The sequence below is a fragment of the Phyllobates terribilis genome, unplaced genomic scaffold (genome assembly GCF_046119375.1).
Source record: "Phyllobates terribilis strain yellow unplaced genomic scaffold, ASM4611937v1 Scaffold_4__5_contigs__length_816908805, whole genome shotgun sequence".
Classification (NCBI taxonomy): domain Eukaryota; kingdom Metazoa; phylum Chordata; class Amphibia; order Anura; family Dendrobatidae; genus Phyllobates; species Phyllobates terribilis.
In genome coordinates, this window is record NW_027362764.1 from 686,183,526 (window position 1) to 686,205,400 (window position 21,875).

The 21,875-nt window shown below is 45.3% G+C and overlaps 1 protein-coding gene across 1 annotated transcript; it reads left to right on the forward strand.

Annotated features, from left to right (window-relative positions):
* Positions 1 to 6,649: 6,649 nt before the first annotated feature.
* On the forward strand, positions 6,650 to 21,349 carry LOC141265878 (carbonic anhydrase 3-like). Its single transcript, XM_073679535.1, has 7 exons — positions 6,650 to 6,804; positions 7,212 to 7,400; positions 9,928 to 10,046; positions 13,557 to 13,649; positions 14,756 to 14,818; positions 18,534 to 18,689; positions 18,945 to 21,349. The coding sequence occupies exons 1-7, from the start codon at positions 6,765 to 6,767 to the stop codon at positions 19,062 to 19,064; spliced, it is 780 nt and encodes a 259-aa protein (XP_073535636.1). The 5' UTR covers positions 6,650 to 6,764; the 3' UTR covers positions 19,065 to 21,349.
* The last annotated feature ends 526 nt before the right edge of the window (positions 21,350 to 21,875 follow it).

The window sequence follows — 21,875 nt, forward strand, 5'->3', positions numbered from 1 at the left end:
AGGTCTATCGGCAGCTTACCTGGTCTTGCCCGCATCAGGTAAGCCGGGGTGCAATTTGTAGCATTCACCAGGATATGGTTGTACAAGTCAATCAGGTCTGGCAGCTTCTCCGGCCACAGGCTGCGTTCTTCCAGGGGCAACGTCTTGAGGAGATCAATGACGATATTGTTCATTTTCTCACACAGCCCGTTGGTTTGCGGGTGGTAAGGCGTTGTCCGAATCTTCCTACAGCCGTAGAGGTTGCAGAACTCCTGGAATACTTCAGCCTCAAACGCTGGACCTTGATCTGTCAAGACCTGTTCCGGATACCCGTGTGGACGGCAGAAGTGTTGCTGGAAGGCTCTGGCCGCTGTTTGGGCTGTCAGGTCTTTAACAGGAACCACCACCAGGAACCAGGAGTAATGGTCCACAATCGTGAGGGCATAGATGTAGCCGGACCGGCTTGGAGCCAACTTCACTTGGTCCAGAGCTACTAGCTCAAGAGGCTGCCTGGTGACGATGGGCCTCAAGGGTGTCTTCTGGCTGGTACGGTCCTTCCTTCTGAGGTGGCATGGGCCGCAGTCCCTGCTCCACTTCTCTATGGCCCCTCTCATACCGATCCAGTAGAACCGCTCTCTCAGTAGGAACTCCAGTTTCTTCCACCTGAAGTGTCCCGCTCTGTCATGGTAGGCCTCCAGGACCATTGCTGCATCTCGCCTTGGGACCACTACCTGCCAGGTCAGCTCGTGCGTCCGGCGGTTGACAAGCCTTCTGCACAGCTTACCCTCGTAGAGGAATAGCCTGCTTTTCTCCTTCCATAACTGCTTGGCTACCTCTGGAGCGTCCGGGCCAGGGCTAGCATCTGCCTGGTTAACAGGTCTTTCACCAGGCGAACTGCAAGGTCACTATCTTGCGTTTCAGCCCAGCCGTGGTGGGGTAAGGGGTTGAACATGACGGTGGTTAGGTCTTTGTCTTTTTCCCGGTGAGAATACTGAGTGGCTCCATACCGGTGGAACGCAGGGAGCTCTTCTTCCTCCAGCTCTTCCGAGTCATCTTCTCCTTCAGGTAGGTGGGGCATTCTTGATAGGGCGTCTGCGTTGGCGTTGGTCCTGCCTGCCCGGTATTTGATTGTGAAGTCATAATTGGATATCCGGGCCATCCACCGCTGTTCTAGGGCACCTAGTCTTGCATTGTCCAGGTGTGTCAACAGGTTGTTGTCCGTGTACACGGTGAACTTTGCGGAGGCCAGATAATGCTTAAACCGTTCTGTGACGGCCCACACCACTGCCAAGAATGCTAGCTTGAAGGAGCTGAAATTCTCCGGGTTTCTCTTGGTGGGCCTCAGCTTCCGGCTGGCGTACGCGATCACCCTTTCTCTGCCCTGTTGGTTTTGTGACAGTACGGCTCCCAGCCCCACATTACTGGCGTCTGTGTGGAGGATAAAAGGCTGGCCATAATCGGGGTAGGCCAGGATCTCATCCCCCATGAGAACCATCTTCAACTGGCAGAAGGACTCCTCTTCCGGCTTGTTCCACTTGAAGGGTGGCTTTTGACTTCTGGATTTAGACTGACCTATCAGGAGGTCCTGCATTGGAGCTGCCTTCTTTGTGAACCCGGGGATGAACCTTCGGTAGTAGCCTACCAACCCGAGGAACTGCCTCACTTCTTTGATGTTTGAGGGGCTTGGCCAGCTCTTGATGGCTGTAACTTTGTCGGGGTCAGGGGCTACTCCCTCAGCACTCACCACGTGCCCTAGGTACTGTACCTTTGGTTTTAACAGGTGACACTTTGAGGGCTTCACCTTCAGGCCATAGCCGGCCAAGGCTTCGAACACCTCTGCCAGGTGTTTTAGATGGTCCTCGTAAGTATTCGAATAGACAATCATGTCGTTCAGGTAAAGTAGGACCGTCTCAAAGTTTCGGTGCCCTAGACAGCATTCCATCAGACTCTGGAAGGTCCCGGGTGCGTTGCAGAGCCCGAATGACATACAGTTGAATTCACTTAATCCCATCGGGGTGGTGAAGGCTGTCTTCTCCTTGTCAGCCTCTGCCACAGGAACCTGCCAGTACCCGCTAGTAAGGTCCAAAGTAGAGAAGAAATTAGCTGATTTTAGTGCGGCTAAAGACTCCTCTATCCTAGGTAATGGGTACGCGTCTTTATGGGTGATACGATTGATTTGTCTATAGTCCACGCACATTCTCATGGTACCGTCTTTCTTTTTTACCAGAACTAAGGGGGCTGCCCAGGGGCTAAAGTGTCTCTAATGACCCCGGCTTCTTTCATTTCTCTCAGCATGCCCTTTGCATTCTGATAATGTGCGGGGGGTACAGGTCTGTATCTCTCTTTTATTGGTGGGTGGCTCCCCATGGGGATGTGGTGTTCTACCCCTTTCACCCTGCCGAAGTCTAGCGGGTGCTTACTAAAGATTCTATCGTACTCCTGAACCACCCGGTAGACTCCTTGTTTTTGGTGCAAGGGAGTGGAGTCAGCACCCACGTGGAGTTTCTGGCACCTTAGGTTTCTGGGAGCCATTACCCTCCACCGGGGGAGATGGAGGCAAGGGTTCCACGACCCTGAGAGCATTGTGTTCGAAGGCAAACAATTTGGCTAGTGTAGCGTACCGGGGCAAGTGTACTTCCCTTTCCCCGATTTTTAAGATCCGGACGGGCACCCTTCCATGGCGGACATCAACCCCCCCCGGGCTGTCAAAATGGTGGGCCTGCTGTCTGAGTACATGGGTTCTACCATGGCTTGGTAGTCTCTCCCTCTTAACCCGATTGCAGTCCGACACCAGATCATCATTTCACTTTTGGGAGGCATGGCAATGGGGAACGGGTCACTCATCCTCACGCTACCGATCTCACCACCAGACAGTTCTACCTGTTGCCGTCTCATCAGGGCTCTTATCTCTTTCTGGAGGACCCTCTGTTGGCTGGAGCTCGCATTCATCGCCACCTGCTGCAAAATCACAATTACTTCTGAAAGACAGTTTTCAATCACATTAGTACCCAAGGTTATTTTAGGGTGACTTTCACGACGGTCAAAGTCCACAATGATCACTCCCTGTGCCGGCAGTTCAACCTTACCAATCTTGATGGTCATCTCTCTGAACCCCACCTGCGGCACGGGTTGGCCATTGCTGGCGATGATGCTTAAGTCATCGTCTGGATAGCGGGTTATGTCAGCGTCACTCCAGTACCGCTTGAAAAGTACGTAGGGGATGGTAGTCACTTGAGACCCGGTGTCCAGCAGTGCACTCATGGGGATACCGTCCAGCACTACAGGTAAGACCGGGCGTCCCCCCACGTACTTATCGCGCCAATTAGACGGGCCTGATGACCTTATGCCTGGGGGTTGGCCCTCTGCCCCAGGTCGGACCCATTTAAAGTACAGTACCTGGCTATGTGTCCTGGCTGGCTGCAATGGCGGCAAATAGGCTGTCCATCCTCAGTGTAACAATCGGCAGGCCTCCCTCTGAACAATGGGATCCTCCTCCGTCGACGCCACGGGACATCCTCCGGACTGGAAGCCAGCCTGATTGGTCCTGACGGGTCCATCTGTAACGACTGTATGGTCCTGGTCAATGCAGCAACACTCTTTGTCAGTTCTTGGACCTGATGGTGCAGGTTTGCAGGCGGGGATGGGTTTAGGGCCTGTGCATCAGCCCCCACAAGGTCTGCGGGGTAGGGCGCTGCCTCCTGGTGGTAAGTGATGGCAGGGCGCCGGGAAACTACAGCGTCACCTGGTGCGGGTTCTCGGAGCACCCAGATGGCCCTATCTTTGAACTGCGTTCTGTAGGGCCATGAGGCTCAGCTGGGTTCTGTGGGCGCTGGACAGCAGACCTTCTATGAACTGGTCAGTCAACAGTTTATCGGTGTCCTGCACGCTGCCAGGGTCAGCTTGTTTGATAGCTCCCAGAGCTTCTTGCAGGTTCAAGGCATAGTCTCTGATACTATCTTGGGCTCGCTGCTTACAGCCATAGAACCGCATTTTGATTTCAGCTGAGGTGCGGGTGTCAAAGGTACCCCGTAGCCGGGTCAGAATGTCCTTTACAGTCCTTTTCTCCTCATCTGACCATGATTTCACTTCCCGCTGGGCTGCACCGGTTAGCTGCCCCGTCAGAATGCTCACTTTCTGTTCTTCTGTCACGGGATAAACTTTAAATAAACTGTGCAGTCTTTCCTTAAAGTCAGTTAATGTATGGGATTCCCCTGAGTATTGGGGCAGCCAGGCCGCTCCGGGGATGTAGGGCATGGAGAACGGCATCACCGCTGCTGCAGCCACGCTGGTGGTAGAGGGGGCCTCCGCTTCCGACATCTTCCTCCCCCCTAGTTAATAGTGGCCTACCTTCCGTTGATCCTCTTCCGTAGGCCGCGGCTCCGCTGGTGCTGCTCCGGGTGAGGACCTTGCGTCGCGTCCTTTTGATGTCAGCGTCGCTCTCTTTCCTTCCAGGACCTTGCGCAGCGTCGGTGCGTAAGGCGGGGCTTCAGGTCTCGTGCGGTTTGGACGTCCACGCCCCTCTTCTTCCCGCGCGGCGTCCCGAAGATGGCGCCTGATGCCCGGAAAACGGCTGAGGATGGCGGGAAACGGCTCCGGATGGCGGGAAACCTCTTTTTAAGGTACGTGTACGGTCTTTTCAGGCGTGCTATACCCGTTTGTGGCGGGTTTGTCACAATCCTGCCGACTACGCCAAAGCTGACTCGCCCCCTGGGCCGTGGGGCACCTGGAACCGGGCTTCAGTGCGATGATGGGGGTAGTAGTGGCAACCCGATCCCGTGGCTCAGGGTGGTCAGACCAAATGCTGTGGCAGTCTATTTGTAGAGTTATGAATGTCCAACTACGCCACCCGTGGATTGCGGTCAGGGATGACCGCCGCTGCAAGGCAAACCGCTGAGGCTGATGTTGGTGTGCAGCACAGGGATAGTATGACTCCCCACGGGAAGAGTGTAGCCTCAGGGCAGCGTATGTGAATGCTGGGGGTGATAGTACAGGCCGCAATAATAAGAGTTCAGAATCCGCTTCAAACAGTCCAGGGTCTTTATTGTAGGTATTACTAATGACCTAACAGGAGTACCGGGTAGGAATGGGCCTGGGTGTCTGAGAGCATTTGGGCAAGCCCCACTGGTCAGGGTGAGTGTGAAGGCCTACCGTTCTCTCTCTGCCCTTGCTGACTATCCCCCTTTTCGTGGTGTAATAGCTCACGTCCCTGAGCTGGCCGTGTACTTCGCCTGTATGGCTTGCGATTAGGGCCTTAGGTACCTTTTGCTTCTCCGTGCTGTACTGGTCCCTCTGTGTGGCGGAGCCTCCAGGCTTCTTAGGCCAAGGGACCTGGAATCCCTCGCGGGTTGGTTCTCTGCTGTTGGGCTTGCAACCCTGACAGCCTCGGACCCCAATGTCCGGTAGTGTAGTTCTCTCAGCCAGGACCGGCTCTCGTCGCCTCTGTCCCTGGCTCGCAGCTTCTCCTCTGCCTCACGGACTCCTTGGCTACAGCTGAACTGTCCCTCCTTCACTGGGACTAGTCTCAGTCCTGAGCTAGGTCGTCCAGTTCTCCCTAACCCTGCCCTCAGTTCCAGCTTTTATAGGGGAAGCCAGCTCCCCCTACTGGCCTGGGACAGGAGGTGCTGTATGCTAATTGTCCCTCCTGCTCTCAGACACAGCCTTTAATATTTGTGGCATCCAGGCCTGGGGTGACACATCATGACTTTGTAAGGGTTTTTGCACCTCTTTCATATTTTCAATACTTTTCCCTGTGTCATTTCTCATTATTACACATAAATTAATTTATGGACATCCAGAGTTTCATTTCTTTGCCTGTGTGGATTGGATGGGTCGTTACCGACATCTGGTGAGAATTTCATGTCAATAGCACCTATAGTAATATATTTACTTATAAAATTGATGATATGATCAATACTTATTTCACCCACTGTATGTCTGTAGGGAAAGACCAATCAGTCTAGGGAAGTGGGGCAAGGTAAAGGCTCTTGGAAAAGTCAAAATATGTTTTCTCTAAAATGCCACAGCTTTTCAGAGTAAAGCATGCAGGGCTGCAATAACGCAGCCAGTGTCTGAGTCATGCTTCCTTGGTTCGGGCAGCCCAAATCAGCTGTAAGTTTGACTGTAAATTACGGCTTCATTTTTCATCCCTCAAAGTCTCATATCAGGACAATATGATTTTCATAATTGGACATAAAAGAATTTTAATCAGTTGTGGAAAAAATATAAGTCACATTGACTTATTGCTTCACATTTAATTTTATTTATATAAATTGCATTGACCAAATTCTGAGATTTCCATAGCTCTTGTTAGCAAAACCTGAAACTGCTTGTCATCTTATTTATCACATTTATCACAATCACATCCTTATATAACGACAAGATGAACTTATAAATGTTCTAATCATGCAAGTGTTAAGCGCAGACAATATCATCTGCTCGGGCGACACATTTTCTCACATCATCTCAGAAGATTGGGTTACTGTCAGAATTTCAGTGCCCGTGTCTGAATGCGCTTGGCTTTTTGATGCCTCCTTGTGATCAGATTAACTTTTATCTTCTGCAATTTCTAAATATGAGGTGGGATCATAATATCTGAAATGGTTTCCTGCAGGGCAAGAGGGCTTGTTAGTCAACATAACATTTCCATTCTCTGAAGTCCACCCAGCACATAGGGGAGGGGAAGAATCAACCCTGTGTCAGCACTGACGGGTATAGCGGTCTATAAATGACAGAGGGGTACCTGCAAATAGACAATCAGGGCTTGTTAACCGGACATATAACTAGTGATGTCACGAAGACACGACTGGTCATACGGCAATTGCAATGGTGAGTACTATATTTTATACTTATATATATATTATTATACTGTATATTTTTATGATATACCATATATCAGGGGCGGACATATCATTGGTGCAGCCTATGCACAGGGGTCCAAGAGGTGAAGGGGCCCATTTCCACATCCAAACCAGGTAAAATTTTGCATTAGGATGAGTCATTTGGCTGCAAAAGGCCCATATTGTTCCAATATAGAATAGCCCAAATAATGGCAAAATACAGTGCACAAGTAATGCAAAACAAATAATACAAATTATAATAAAAAATAATTATATATATATCATAGAATATATATATTTTTATATATAATATCTAATTATATATATATATGAATATACATGTATTTTTATACTTTTTTGTATTTAATAAAATGTATATGATTTTTAATTTTATAGGTCCAGACACTTGGGCAGATTATTTTCCTTGTGCCAAAGGTCAAAGCCAATCGCCCGTTGAGCTGCACACGCGGTATATTAAGCATGATGCCAGCTTGCGACCATGGACTTTTTCCTACCGTGCAGCATCTTCTATGACTATTGCCAATGATGGCACTACGGTCAGAGTGATGTTTGATGGTTCATCAGGTGATCCTTTACTATATTATATAAAAGATTCTTTTATTTGTACAGGTGAATTGGTATAGCTCGCAGGACATAGATGAGATCTTCAGTTTTACCTATATTTGGGGTCACAGAATTATGACACTTTGTATCATCTTTTGTAAATAATGAAAACTTGATGCAATAGATTCTATAGAAATGAAATATGGTAGAAAACAATAGGAAACTGCAGACATTGCAGAGGGGTGAAGACCACCAAAGAAAGGTAGGATAAATGTAATGCAAAAGTTGAATACTTGCTGAATCCTATTTAAGTTTCCATGAACATTGTTAATATCTTGTGCAATATGGATATAAAAAAAAATCATCGGATAGAGAAGGATGCAGAATGGAACAAAACAGAGTATAAAGGGTTATTGGAGTAAGTAGATGCTATGTGGATCTGCAGATTGAGGGGATAAGGCATCCTAATCTCGGTTTATATTAGTTTGAGCCTCTGTTGGCAATTCCTTTAGGGTTTACGTCACTTTGGATGACAAAAATAGCACAGTATAAGTTTATTTTATAGTCAAAATAAGGAAAATCTTGATATAACCCCAGCGGACCTCATCATCAGTCTAGCATGTAAACTATGAGACCAGTGGCGCAACTAGAGTCCGATGGGCAAAATTTGGACCTTGGCCCCCCGCATCCACCTCCCCACGCACATTGGTCAGATGTGTGGGCCCTTGCAGTATTCTAAATCCTATGAGGAGATAAGAGCCCCCCCCTCCATTATGTAGTAATGTCCCCCATCCTGTGCTCCTTCCTGGTATATATGTCCCCCATCCTGGGTCCATCCAAGTATATATGTCCCCCATCCTGGGCACATCCTGGTGTATATGTTCCCAATCCTGGTATATACTGTATGTCCCTTATCCTGGGCCCCATCCTGGTATATATCCCTTATCCTGGGCCCCATCCTGGTATATATCCATTATCCTGGGCCCCATCCTGGTATATATCCCTTATTCTGGGCCACATCCTGGTATATATGTCCTCCATCCTGTATATATATCATCCATCTTGGTATATATGTTCCCCATCCTGGTATATATATCCCCCATTCTGGTATATATGTTTCCCACCCTGATATATATGTTCCTTATACTGGAATATATGTCCCAATCCTGGCATGTATTTCCCTTATCCTGGGCCTCATCCTGGTATATATCTCCCCCATCCTGGTAAATATATCCCTTATCCTGGGCACCATCCTGGTATATATCTCCCCCATCCTGGGCAAATACTGGTATATATATCCCTTATCCTGGGCCCCATCCTGGTATATATGTCACTTATCCTGGGCCTCATCCCGGTATATATGTTGCTTATACTGGGTCCCAATCTGGTATATACTGTATGTCCCTTATCCTGGGCCCCTTCCTGGTATATATATCCCCCTATCCTGGTATATGTCCCCAATTCTGCCACTGTTCTTTAATGCATAGAAAAAAAATGATTCCACTCACCATCCCTCTGCTCCCCCGCCGGGCGTCGTTGTCTTCCGAAGCTGGCAGCTGACTTCAACGGGCATCACTGTCATGTGCCCCCAGTCACATGCACACGGACATCAGCAGCTGGCCTCTGATTGGCCAGCAGCTTGTATTGCAGTGAATGACCCCTGAGCTACAATGCACTTCAGCTGAATGTGTGTCCAAGGACGCACATCCAGTTAAAGTTTGTGCTGGCATCAGGCAGCTCCTCACGTGCACGGGCCCGGTCATGACCTCTGCGACCGCGATCCTTACCCCCCTGCATGGCACAAGTTTTAATTTAGGCATATATATATATATATATATATATATATATATATATATATATATATATATATATATACTTCAAATAAGCAGCTTATTTAGTAGTGTGTGTATTTATGCATATATAACTAGACATATATGCAGCCTTCATGTGCACTGTCATATATTGTCACACTATAGTAAGTGGAAAACAAATTGTTAAGGTGCCGTATACTCCATATACATGATGTAGCAATCTGCCTGACCTTCCCATAAACAGGGATGCTTGGTCAACTCTGCACGAAGTTTTATTTTAATGGATCAGCAGAGCCCCATCTCGAATGGAGCAGAGATCGTTATGCTCAACCTCCACTCTATTCATTGTCTATGTGACTGCCAGGAATATCTGAGTGTTGTACTGGCTATTTCTGGCAATCCTGTAGACAATGAATGAAGTGGAGGTTGAGCATGCACATCTCTGCTCCATTCAAGCTAGGGCTGCAGAGCTACATTCTTGGTATACACAGCCTTGTTATCAGAATTTCTGGGGGTCTCAGTGGTTAGATCTCAAAGTTTACCACCTATCTTATGACATACAGCCTTCAACCAAACATGATGTAGCGAACATCAGTATCCTAAATTCTCTTCTTGATCCTGACTCATTAGGAGAAAATGTTTGTGCAACCAATGTTACCATGATATTGAGCTATATCATAAAAATGTCCTTTGTGACTGGTCCATGAATGAAGGTAGTCTAATTTTCTCTTCTTTAGTGATAAAAGATGGTCCTCTGAGTGGAAGCTACAGACTCCGCCAATTGCAGTTTCATTGGGGTTCTTCTGATGACCAAGGATCTGAACATGTTATAGACGGACTGAGATATGCAGGAGAGGTACTGGAAACAATATCTAGTGGTTGCGTACTTATAGGTTTAAGAATATGCACCTAGGACCACCCCAAGAACAGACAAAATTAAAAATTAGAAATCTCACCTTTAGGTGGAGTTTACAATTTTTTTTCCTTTTGGACAACAGCATGCCCAAATGTGACAAGATTGTTTCAAACATTTGGGGCAGTCCCAGAAAACGTGTTACTTATGGCAACTATGGGAAAGGGATGCCTAAGACAAATTTGCCCATATTTAGGATTGATGGGTGTCCATGCAGTCACACCCAAGGATAGAGATATGCTCATAATTTCCAAGATAGGAAAGCAAAATTAATGAGGTTCTGAGGGTGTTGGGACCAACACACCACTAGATGGATAAATAAGCATCTTTGAATGCATTTTCATTTGTTTCGTTTGATTTTTTGGACTGCCAAGCCATGCGATACACAATTGTTCAAAATTTTTAATCATTTTATGCCAATTTCTAGACTATTTTTACATTGTCATGTGATGTCCAGAAAAGCTATTTATCTGCAGACATATGGCTAATAGTCTTACTAGCCAACGGCCGCCGTTTATCTGCAGCCTTAACTATTTCATCAGAGCGGACGTTTGCCCTGATGGAATATTTATAAACTGCAGACAAGCAGCAGCCGATCATTGACTGCAGCCGACATGTGATACAACGATATCATGTCATTCTCTGGGAACATCGACACAGACATTGCTGGAATGGCGCAGCTGCAGGAGGTGAACATTTAATATTTTTATTTTAATTGGGGTCCTGAATTGATTAAACTGGGTTGTGCATTAGCGGACATCCTCTTTAAAATCATGTCTGCCTGTCTTAATGGAAGCATGGCTACAAGGAGAAAGTGAACTTATATCCTCCTTGTAGGCTTTTGCATTCAGTCATAGGGGCGTGCATGTGTGACACCTCTACTCAGAAAGCCCGTGTTTTCCCCTTGGTGTTGGGGGACTTGGCGTCGGGCCCTGTGTTGAAGAGATGGGATGCAGCCGTGGCCCGGGCCCGACCCGTGCTCAGGGCCGTCACATTAGAAAGAGATGGTGTGGGCTTGTCCGGGTTGAGTGGCTGATTACTGACTATGCCACCTGTGGTGTCTGGTGAAGGGTCACCAGCGCCGCTACAGTCCGCTGAGGCCCGGCGTCATGGCGGCTAAAGTTCTCACTGCTCCCCACAGGCGGAGCGAGGCCTCAGGGCAGGCAAACAGGACTAAGGGGGGTTAGCAGTAGCACGGGGAGTACGGGCACCGCGTCGCGTGGTATGGCGCGTAATGAACAGTCCGGAGGCCATAGGGGTGAACTTCCAAGGCTTTAGTCACTCAGAGATGTTAGCGGGAAGGCGACTCCCTGCTCCTCGCGGAGTCCTGCGACCACCAGGGACGGGGGTCCGACTACCTCCGAGGAAGTCCAGTGTTCGGTAGTGACCCTACACCAGAGTGTTCCTGCACTACGGATTTCACCCTTTCCCGTCTGTGCGTGTGTAGATAGGCCGGGTCTCCCTCTGAGCTCCTCTCAGGTGTAGGGGTCGGGTGGCAATTCCTATCCATCCGACGCCCGGTGGGATCCTCAGGGCCTAACCGGGCTTTCCCGTCCTGGACGTAGAGTACAAGGTCGGGTGTCAGGGGCCGGTACCCCTCTTGCAGCCGGAATCCCTCTGAATAGATCAGGTAGGCGAGGACAGGTGGCGTGCTCCGCTCCGTCTGCATCCTCCCGGGGACCCATTTGCTAGGGAGCCACACTCTAAAGCTCCCGGGCCTTCTTGATCCTGGTCCTCGGCCGGGTTAAGACATTCCTTGTCTGCAACCTACCACTCGTCCCAAGATCAGGGTACGAGGGCTGTGTCCCATGCCGGTGCAGGCCCACACAGGATCTGCGCTCCCGGAGGGAAGTCACATTACACACAGTAGTTTGACAGCACAGTGACAGCCGACAGACTAGCAAAGACTAGACTAAAGGCGGACCTAAGAGACAGAAAACGACCAAGAGACCAGAGAAGAACTCTGAACAAGAAGGACCAAGATCAAAAACGGCATTCTATTAAGTACTAAATTTAAAGTGTAACCAACTAGTTGTTCCTCCACCCACACCCACTAACTGGTTCCTACTACTTTGTGTTCCCCAGTCTCCCTGTAACCAGGGGAGCAGCACCTAGTGCATACTAGCTCCCACTGGTGGAAATGTGGTGTTGGATGCAAAAGGTTAGGTCACCACCATCACACTGGCCTTACCTCAGAGGAGGAACACCACACTCCATTGAAGAAGTGCAGCATTCCTGTGGCGGTCGAACCCTCAGGGGCACCACACATGGATCAGTTTCAGTCACGGCTCACTATACAGGGAGCGGTGGCTATAATCATTTCCTAGCACATAGACTTGGCCCCGATACACATTAGACTAATGTCAGCTGAACTCACCGATATCCATGGGATCGACTGATGGTCTAGGGAGCCCGTCGACTGATGATTGGGAGAGATGTTGATCCCACAAGTCTGATTTCGGACTGCCAAATGCATTTGTCTCTATGAGAAGGCTGCCGACTTACTCAGGAGACACACGCTCTGATGAGACACAGAGTTGCTCAGCGGAGTGTGTATGGGAGCACTGGATGCCATGGCTGTTGACCAAACAATCGGCTGAAGCATCATTCGGCCGCCAGAAATCTAATGTGTATGCTGCACAGACTGCAGAGCTGACTGTCAATCAAAGCGCCGGCGAGTGATTACAGTGTGCTCACTATATATAATGGTGACTAACTGCTCCGTGCAGACTCCTATGACTGAAAGCCAGCGGCTTCAGGAAGTATATACGTTTATTTTCTCCCCGTAGTCATGCCACTACTAAGAGAAGCAGGTACGATCACTGAAAGCAAGAGGCTACAGATTCTAACTCTATTTAATTGCAGATTAACCCTATATTTGCATAAAAATAGCTTTTCTGGACAGGACATGTTCCCTTAAAAAGGTGAATAATAAATACCGAAGAGAGGTACCTGTAGTAAGCATAGGCCCTCCATTACAGAACTACAGCAAAAAAGAACAAACTAAAAACTGGAGGATGCAAAAAATAAAAGTGCAATCTTTACTGGAAAAGCACAATAAAAAACATTCAAATTTTTGCTACCATTTCAAATGTTTTGTGTTTACCGACACCTGACATTGATATATTTATTCGTAGTGTGGGGGGCTCCCTTTAGACTTTGTCCTTATATTTTATACATGAACTACTTACCTTTCAGGTCCTCATCTTTTCATGTGCAGATTCTCATCTACATTTGCTTGTCTTTACCTTTTGGCAATGTCTTTTATTGTACTTTTCCAATAAAAATTGCACTTTTTTATATCCTTCAGTATTTAGTCTATTCTTCTTTGGTGATTTGCTGTAATTTCCTTTAAAAGATGCATTAAACGTGAAGTTTAGGCACCAATAAAGTGCTTTTTATTCATCTTGAATTGATCTTACATAATGGAAACACACTGGTTTTGTTTTACAGTTACAATTTGTTCATTGGAACTCAAAGTACGATAATGTTACAGAAGCCAAGAAGAATCCTGACGGAGTGGCTATAATATCTGTGTTTTTAAAAGTAAGATGAACCTATAGGGATATTATCATTGATATTATTGGATACTTGCATAGATGATGCAGTATGGGAGGCAAAAAAAAATGATTACATTTGGTCAAGCCACATTGGGGGACAGCTATCCTTGCGTGGGCGCCAACATTTTTCCACAAATTGCAATGTTCCATTGTCTTGTCATTTACCAGCACTACATTTAATAGTTTGAAACTATTACCCTTTTGGAATGAATTAGAACATATTTCTGATTGCATTTGTATATATATGACACACATTAATCATAAAGTCTAGATCGGGGGTGGCTGTCTTAATCTTAAAGCATGGAACAAATATATTTATGTTGCAACCATTTTTAACATACTGTACATAGAAAGTCTCAATTTGCTCAAAATTCTACATTAATGCACGACATTTCATATATTGGTCTCCCGCTCTTTTCTAATAGGGGGATGATTACAAATGAACATGTATAAAAAGTCACAATTTGAGCAAAAAAAATGTTCATTTGCAATTGAATCATTGATCTCAGGCTGGTATCTAATGTGGGACATTTACTACCGTGCTTAAAAAGTTGCACTGACATAATTTAAGCCAAATTTATCATTAAGATGCAACATTTGATCAAGTGGAGTGGCGGAGTTAAAGTAAGTACACTAAAGATTTGACAGCAGTTTATTAAAAGGTCTGGCCTACATACATTTTCAGCTATCCAGTGGACAGGTGATAATTGTTAGTTTGTTCTGATGCAACCCCAAACAATCACCAGAACTGAATTTTTGTCCCCTGTACATCCCTGGATCCCCTCTGTTGTCTAGGATGAATGTAGCAGTTTTTTTACGAATTCATCCTTCCATACCATTCTTAGTCTATGGTATAGACCGAGAATGGAGCAGCATCGCTGATCACTGACCTTGGATCACAATCATTTAGCCAGGGAGCAAAGGTAGCAAAAGCATCCGAACTAATGCCATAAGGGTCCGGCTGCCTCTCTGCACATGGAAGGACATAAGTTGCACATGGCACATGGCAGTAGGAGACTATCACTGATTTTAGGATTTTTTTCAGATTTTGGGGTGCAAAAGCTTTAATAATTAGGATTTGTTTTTTAACAGGTTGGCAAAGCAAAGCAGCAGCTGAAGGCAATTTTAGAAGCACTGGACTGTATCAAAGCAAAGGTGTGTGATGAAATGATGGTTGACAGTACGAGGTATAAATGTAAACTAGAGTAAAAAAAATATTTGAGACACCATGATGTGGTTAAAAAAATGAACTGTTTGATTGTCCATGACAATTTAGCTTGCTTGTCCTGCTGGCAGTAGACACATCATGAATAGTATACTTGTCAGTGATGGAACTTGAAGTTTGATGGCTCCAATGCAAAATATCCAACAGGGCCCCAAATTCATAGCTCCAAACCGTCCCGGATACAGCGGACAGTCCCGTATTTGGGTCTTTGCCCTACAGTCTTGGGCGTCTGTTGAATTTCCCTCACTGCCACCGCCCCTCTGACATCTACTCCTGCCGTGGAAGAAAGAAATGGTAAAAGGGCGTGGATTGAAGTGTGGCCAGGGGCATGGCCAAAATTGCCCGATACGAGTGCCGCATCATCTGTCCCTCTTTCTATTCTTCAAAAGTTGGGAGGCATGCCCAAACTTTGATGGGTCTCTAATAGTATTTGTCTACTCATATGGGTCAAAGGGACTCAAGGGCCCAGGACCAAGTACAATCCCTGATTCTTATCCTGCTGATTTCGCTGCTAGGGTGCACACACATTTTGCAGGGTTTTTTTTGCATTTTTATGCACAGATTTGTCACAAAACCTGAAGGATTTTCTAGTACCAGAAAAGTGATTGAGAATCTTGAAGTGTCATACACAAGTTGCTTATCTGTGACTTGCAGATTTAAATCTGCAGGACATCAATTCTTTCAGCGTTTTTGCTGCAGTTTTCGCCCGTACTAATGAATGGGAAAAATGCATCAAAAACGCATACAAAAAAATGTAAAAAAGGAGTGTATTTTATGCTGTGTTTTTACTGACACACATCAGATTTGGAACAGATTTTTATGCTGCAAATACTGATCGTGTGCACATACCCTAAGGCTAAGTGCCCATGATGCAGAAATGCTCTGGATTTTTCCTGAGCATTTCTCCATCTCCCTGGCAGAAAAAATGCATGCGGATTTTACATGCGTTTTTCCTGCCAGGGACAAGCGTAAGTGAAGTGTTTTCGCTTGTGGGTTGTCAAGCGCTTTCCAAGCGATTTTAGCATCACTTGGAATGTGCTTGACAACTTGGTCACACTATATAAATCCATGCAAGTTAGTTAAAAAAAAAGAATAAAAATGGTAAAAAATAAAAAAAAAAACATTATACTCACCTTCCGATGGCCCCCGGTCTCCTTATCCGATGCGTCCGGTCTTCCCGGTGTCTCGCGGTTGTGTAAAAGGACCTTCCATGATGTCATTTAGTCATGTGACAGGTCACGTGACCACCAACGTCAGTGGTCCCGTGACCCGTCACATGACTAAATGATGTCATGACAGGTCCTTTTAGACCATCGCAAGCTGCCGGGAAGCCAGGACGAATCGCTATGGAGACTGGGGGCCATCAGAAGGTGAGTATAATATGTATTTTTTATTTGAATTAATTAATTAAGTCTCCTCTTCTCCAGACCCGGGTACCATCCGCACATTGAATCGCTTAATATCCGCATGTGCACATGTACTCATGCGGATATTAAGCGATTCAATGCAAGTCAATGTCGGCGAAAATGGCGCGATTACCCAAAATAATTGGTAGTGCTGAGGATTTTTCCGCAATGATAACATTGCAGACCTTCTACCTAGCGTTTTTTAAGCATTTCTGCAGCGGAATTGCGGCTGCGGAAACGCTTAAAAACGCATAGTGGGCTACCAGCCTTGCTGCTACTTTGCTCATATGACTGGAGTTGAAGCTTTAGTACATCACTGCAGCCTCTCTCTGCTGACAGAGATCAGACAAAACTCTAATCTTACTTATTAAAGCACAATCATCACTGATCGAGACACACGAGGGCAAGGACTGAGGAGGGGACAATGGTCCCAAGAGAACATACACATATAAGATATCCCTGAAACTTGGATAATAAATATATGTGATTTATGATCAGTGTAACAGAAAATAATAAAAACTGTTGTAACATTATTTTTTATTTTCATCCAAATAAAAAGGTAAATGGTAACATGCATGTGCCAAAAGTAGTATCTAAATGAAATATAATTTATTCCACAAAAACAAGTCCCTATGCAGAAAATTTTGGATATAACAAAATAAAAAGCATTTGACCTCTGGATTTCAAAAATAAAAAATGTAAAAACCTTGTTGATAAAGTCTAGACTTTCAAGTGTTAAAAAAAATTGTGTGGTGATCAGGTGATCAATGTGCATTGGGTTTCTCCTGGGTGATCAGCTGTTGTTACAAGGGATACCTGTGTCTGGCTATTATTGTAGGCCACCTTGTAATACATGGACAGCAGCGCACAAGTAAGCACAGAAGTATAGAAGTGGTGCAGGGAGTCTAACTGCCGGACTGAAAGGCTGAAGCTCAGTCTCAGAACATTTTTAGGTCTTATCTGCTCTTCTCGTTGCCTGGTTAGGGACTGATCATCAGCTACGTAAACTAGTGTCATAAGCCTTCAGATAGAAACAAATACTCCACATGCTGGTAATTTTGATGCAATGACATGCTCCCGTCCTCTCCAGTCAGATACTAAAATTTTACTTTTTGCTCATAGTTTCACAATTATTTCATAAGGGCCTAGAGAATTATGCTATTTTTTGTCATTAGCACAGCAATTAATTTCTTCCCCAGCCTCTGACAAGTCGTACTCATGCAGTGATGTTACACTGGGATGATTTATAGTAAGGGTGGGCAATTAATTTTGCCGAGGGGTCACATGACAGACCCTGACTGTTGTGGAGGGCCGAAATAATAGGCTGAAATTAATTCAGCTCAATATTAATATTACCACATTAATTATATTATAATTTTATATTAATATTATTGTATAACTTATTGAACAGAATTAAGTATACTGACACCCCCTATATACTCTATGAGCCCACACAAAGCCCCCTATATACAGTATGGGCCCCCACACATAGCCCATTGTATATATAGTATTATCCCATACACAGCCCTAAAATATACAGTATGAGTCCACACATAGCCCCCTATATACAGTATGAGCCCACATACAGGCCCTTATATACAGTATGAGCCCCCCCACACTATATATAGCATGAGCCCTCACATAGCCTCCGTATATATACAGGATGATATCACACAGAGGTCACCCCCGCCCTTTTATACAGTATGAACCCACACATATTCACACATATTAATTTTAAAAAATAACAAATACTCAACTTGCTCTGGTTTCCCTGGCGCTCTGCTCCCTTCCTTTCTGTATGCACTTACGTTCCACACAGCAGACGCGATGTAGTGACATCATCTCGTCTGCTGTCTCAGTTGCACATGATGAATGGTAGAAGACAGAGCCAGCGGCTCCCTCCCCGTCCATTGTATTTTGACACCATGCGGGGGATGGCTGCCCCATGGTGTGGCCTGTGAGCCAGTGTTTTCAGCCCTTCAGCTGTCTCAGTCTGCAGGCCAGACTGGAAAGCCAGAGGCCCGGATGTGGCCTGCGGACCGCACTTTTCTCAGGTCTGATTTATAGGATATGCTGAACAATATGATGTTTGCTCCACTGGGATTACTGGCAACATAGAAAATGTTTTACTACTTGAAAGTTAGTAGGTTAGGTAATAGTTGAGTTGAATTTGCATAATACCCTCATTTGTCATCATCACGACCGGAACAAAGTAATCATTTTATTTTGTCTAATTAAGGGAAGGAAAGCGCATTTCACAGATTTTGACCCTTCAATCCTGTTCCCTACATCCCGGGATTACTGGACTTACCAAGGTTCTTACACAACTCCCCCATGTGAGGAATGTGTGACCTGGATACTCCTAAGAGAACCGATCACAGCCAGCACAGAACAGGTAAAACCACCGGATAATTTTCACAATCATATACCAAATTCTTGGCAATTTTTAGCAGTTCCATTGAAATGGATGGAGAGAACATTGACCATTCCTGGCAGTGTAAAAGGCAGTGTAAAATAAGATCCCACTCCTTAGAAAAGTGAGGGTCTAATTAGAACTTGCAAGTATTACACATTTATAGTACATGTATGGCTGTTCAATTTTATTTCATACCTTGCTGTAATATAATTCTAATTTATTATATTTTTGCAGATGGAGAAACTTCGTAGCATTTTATCAACTATGGAGTGTGAAGCTCCTGTGCAAATGATGAACAATTTTCGGCCCACCCAGCCCCTGAATGGAAGAGAAGTTAGAGCATCTTTTGACTAGAATATATTTCTGCAGGAATAACAAATAACTGAGGCGCTTGCTCTGACTTGCTAGCTGCTAGTCCCAATAACAGACCATTAAAAAAGTTATACTTGCCTGAAAGGCCACAGGAGCTCCATTCGCTGGTTTACAGTGGCCGCTTTACCTATTACGTTTAATAGAGGTGGCTGGGTTACTGGAGGTTTCCAGAACTCTGATAGGCTTCATTGTAGTGAAGAGAAGTGATGTTGCCTCTCTATTGAATTTAATGGAGAATGACCGCAACAAAATAGCGAATGGATGTCATGGAACCCCCTTCCATCTGATAAATTAAACTGTAGGAGGTGAGACTCAAACGGCATGTTCACGACACCATAGCATTACATTGGTCCAGGTGCGATCCAATGTTTTGTTGTATCGTGCTGAAAATACGCCCGTCTGCACCTGCCCATAGTCATTTATTTCATATTCTGTGCATGTGCTACAATTTTTAACAGAGGAATATTCCATTAGATAGATTTTCCACCAAAATCCACCCTATGGTCAGGATTCTCTAACAATAACAAAATGACAATTTACCCAGAACCTCAGATTTTACAGCCAATATGATTTCATTTCCTCCCCACGTTGCAAAAATGACTACACTGCAATAACACAGAAACATACTATTGACTAATATACAACCATCCTCGTGTCTCTACTCTGAAGCTGTTCTTTATCTCCATGTGTATTGATTTTTTGGGTTCTGATCACATACAAGTCAAAGTTTACCTTTACAGACCACAAATGCAGATATAACATTATATAGAGTCATAGTTTGTCATATTCAGAAGCACAATGTACTCATAGGTTTAAACACTCACATGTGGAACAATTATTAATATTGCGGAATACTCAAATTATAGAAGGCACAAAACATTTTGTAAAAGCTTGTTACGCGGTCCTCTGTTCATCTCACATGGTCACCAGAAGTACTGTGTTCCTTCACATGTCTCTGTCCAATATCTCAATTCGTGCTGTGTATCTGGCAGCAATATTTCTCAAAGACCTTGTTCTCAAGAGTTCTGCTTCTCAGATACAGACCCTGCTTCTCAATGGTTCTGTCCATTCACACATTCACTCCCAAGCAAACATCCCATAGGCAAACCATCTATGGGACAGCTAGCCCACCCTTCAGACCCACTCCCAGTCACACACAATAGTGTGGCCTTCTCACTTTAGTCCTCATTTCAAGTGCTCTCTACTCCATGCAGTCCAGTCCAGCCAAGGCCTTCAAGGAGCTCAACCTTGTTGAGCCTCTTTACTGGGCCACGCTAAATGGGGTCTGCCTAACCCCAAAAGGACCCAGTTACATCACACTACCCCAACTCACCACTTGTTCCCTCACTAGTTTAACTATTTCTACAGGTTCAGCAGACTCTCTATAGCTTACCACGCAGTCTGACGGTACACTAAAGCAGTAGCCCACACGTTATGACCTTTTCCACAGCTCCATACAAACCACCATGCCAAGACTACCTATCTCCAGGTCACCAACTCCACAGCCACTGTCAGTCTTTCCTGCCTCTCCACAGAAGGACAAGCTTGCTCCCTATTTGTGACTAAGTCAGTACAGATAAATATTTCCTTGCTGTCGAAAATACTGGAAAGTTTGACCAAACTAAAACAGCCTTAAACGGGTTGTCCAATCTTTTGATAAAAGTCTGCAGTCACTCTATGTGACTGCAGTCTTCTGAATCCTGACAGTGTGCAGTGCGCACACTATCAGTATTCACTGGTGTTGCCAGTGAGAGCCGTTGCATATATGCTGACTAGACATGCCTGGTTTCTCTCAATTCACTTGAATTGACAGAGGCATGGCACATATAGTTGGCACGTGACTGCCTGTGTGCCAATTGCATACTTGCAGTCACATAACCGCCTGCTTTCACTGGCAATTTAGGTGAATCCTGACAGTGTGTGCACTGCACGCTGTCAGGATTCAGAAGTCTACAGTCACATAGCGTGACTGCAGACATTTGTCAAAAGACCAGGCAGCCCCTTCAAAAGTAACCTGTCAGCATATTTTTTTGTTGAGATCCGAAATGCCAGTTATGAGAAATGTATTGTATTTGTCCTAGTAAGATCAGGCTTAATTTGTATATATCGTCTACACTAGATTCCTCATTACAGGCACATCAGATCCCTACAAAAAAGAGCATTTTTATTAGAGGTCATGCGACTATACCGCCGTACTACTGAAGTTCCATGTGTAAAATTGTGCTGATAGGTTCCCTTTAATTAAAAATCCTCTATGTTTAATGTCATGTGCGCAATATTATTGATTTTAACTGCTTTTTACAGAAATTCTAATTTCCAGCACCTGCGCCATTCTAAGCTTACTGTACATTATGCAGACAACAGCCACATTTAAGACAGTGAATAGTTGGAAATTGAAAGCAGGTGTTTGGAAGCAGAAAATTCTCAATAATTGTGGTATATTCATAAATTGCTATTTAGGCAGTTCACTCTACAGGAAGGAAAGTGTAACAGCCAAGAAATGCTACATTTCTCCAGATAACGGCTGTCTTCATAGAACTAAGTGCAACTCACAATTCTAGGCTTCTTTATATCAATCCACCAACAGGAATAACCTGGTAAGGGCTCACTCACACTGGCGGATAACTCGGCCGAGTGCTATCTGATGTATTATCAGATAGCACGCGGCCCAATGGTATACTATGGGGCAGTGCAGATCTGCAATTATTTTCTTATGCTGATTCGGCATGAGAAAACTATCGCAGCATGCAAGTGCATCTGATAATCAGATCACACTCACCCATTCAAGTCTAT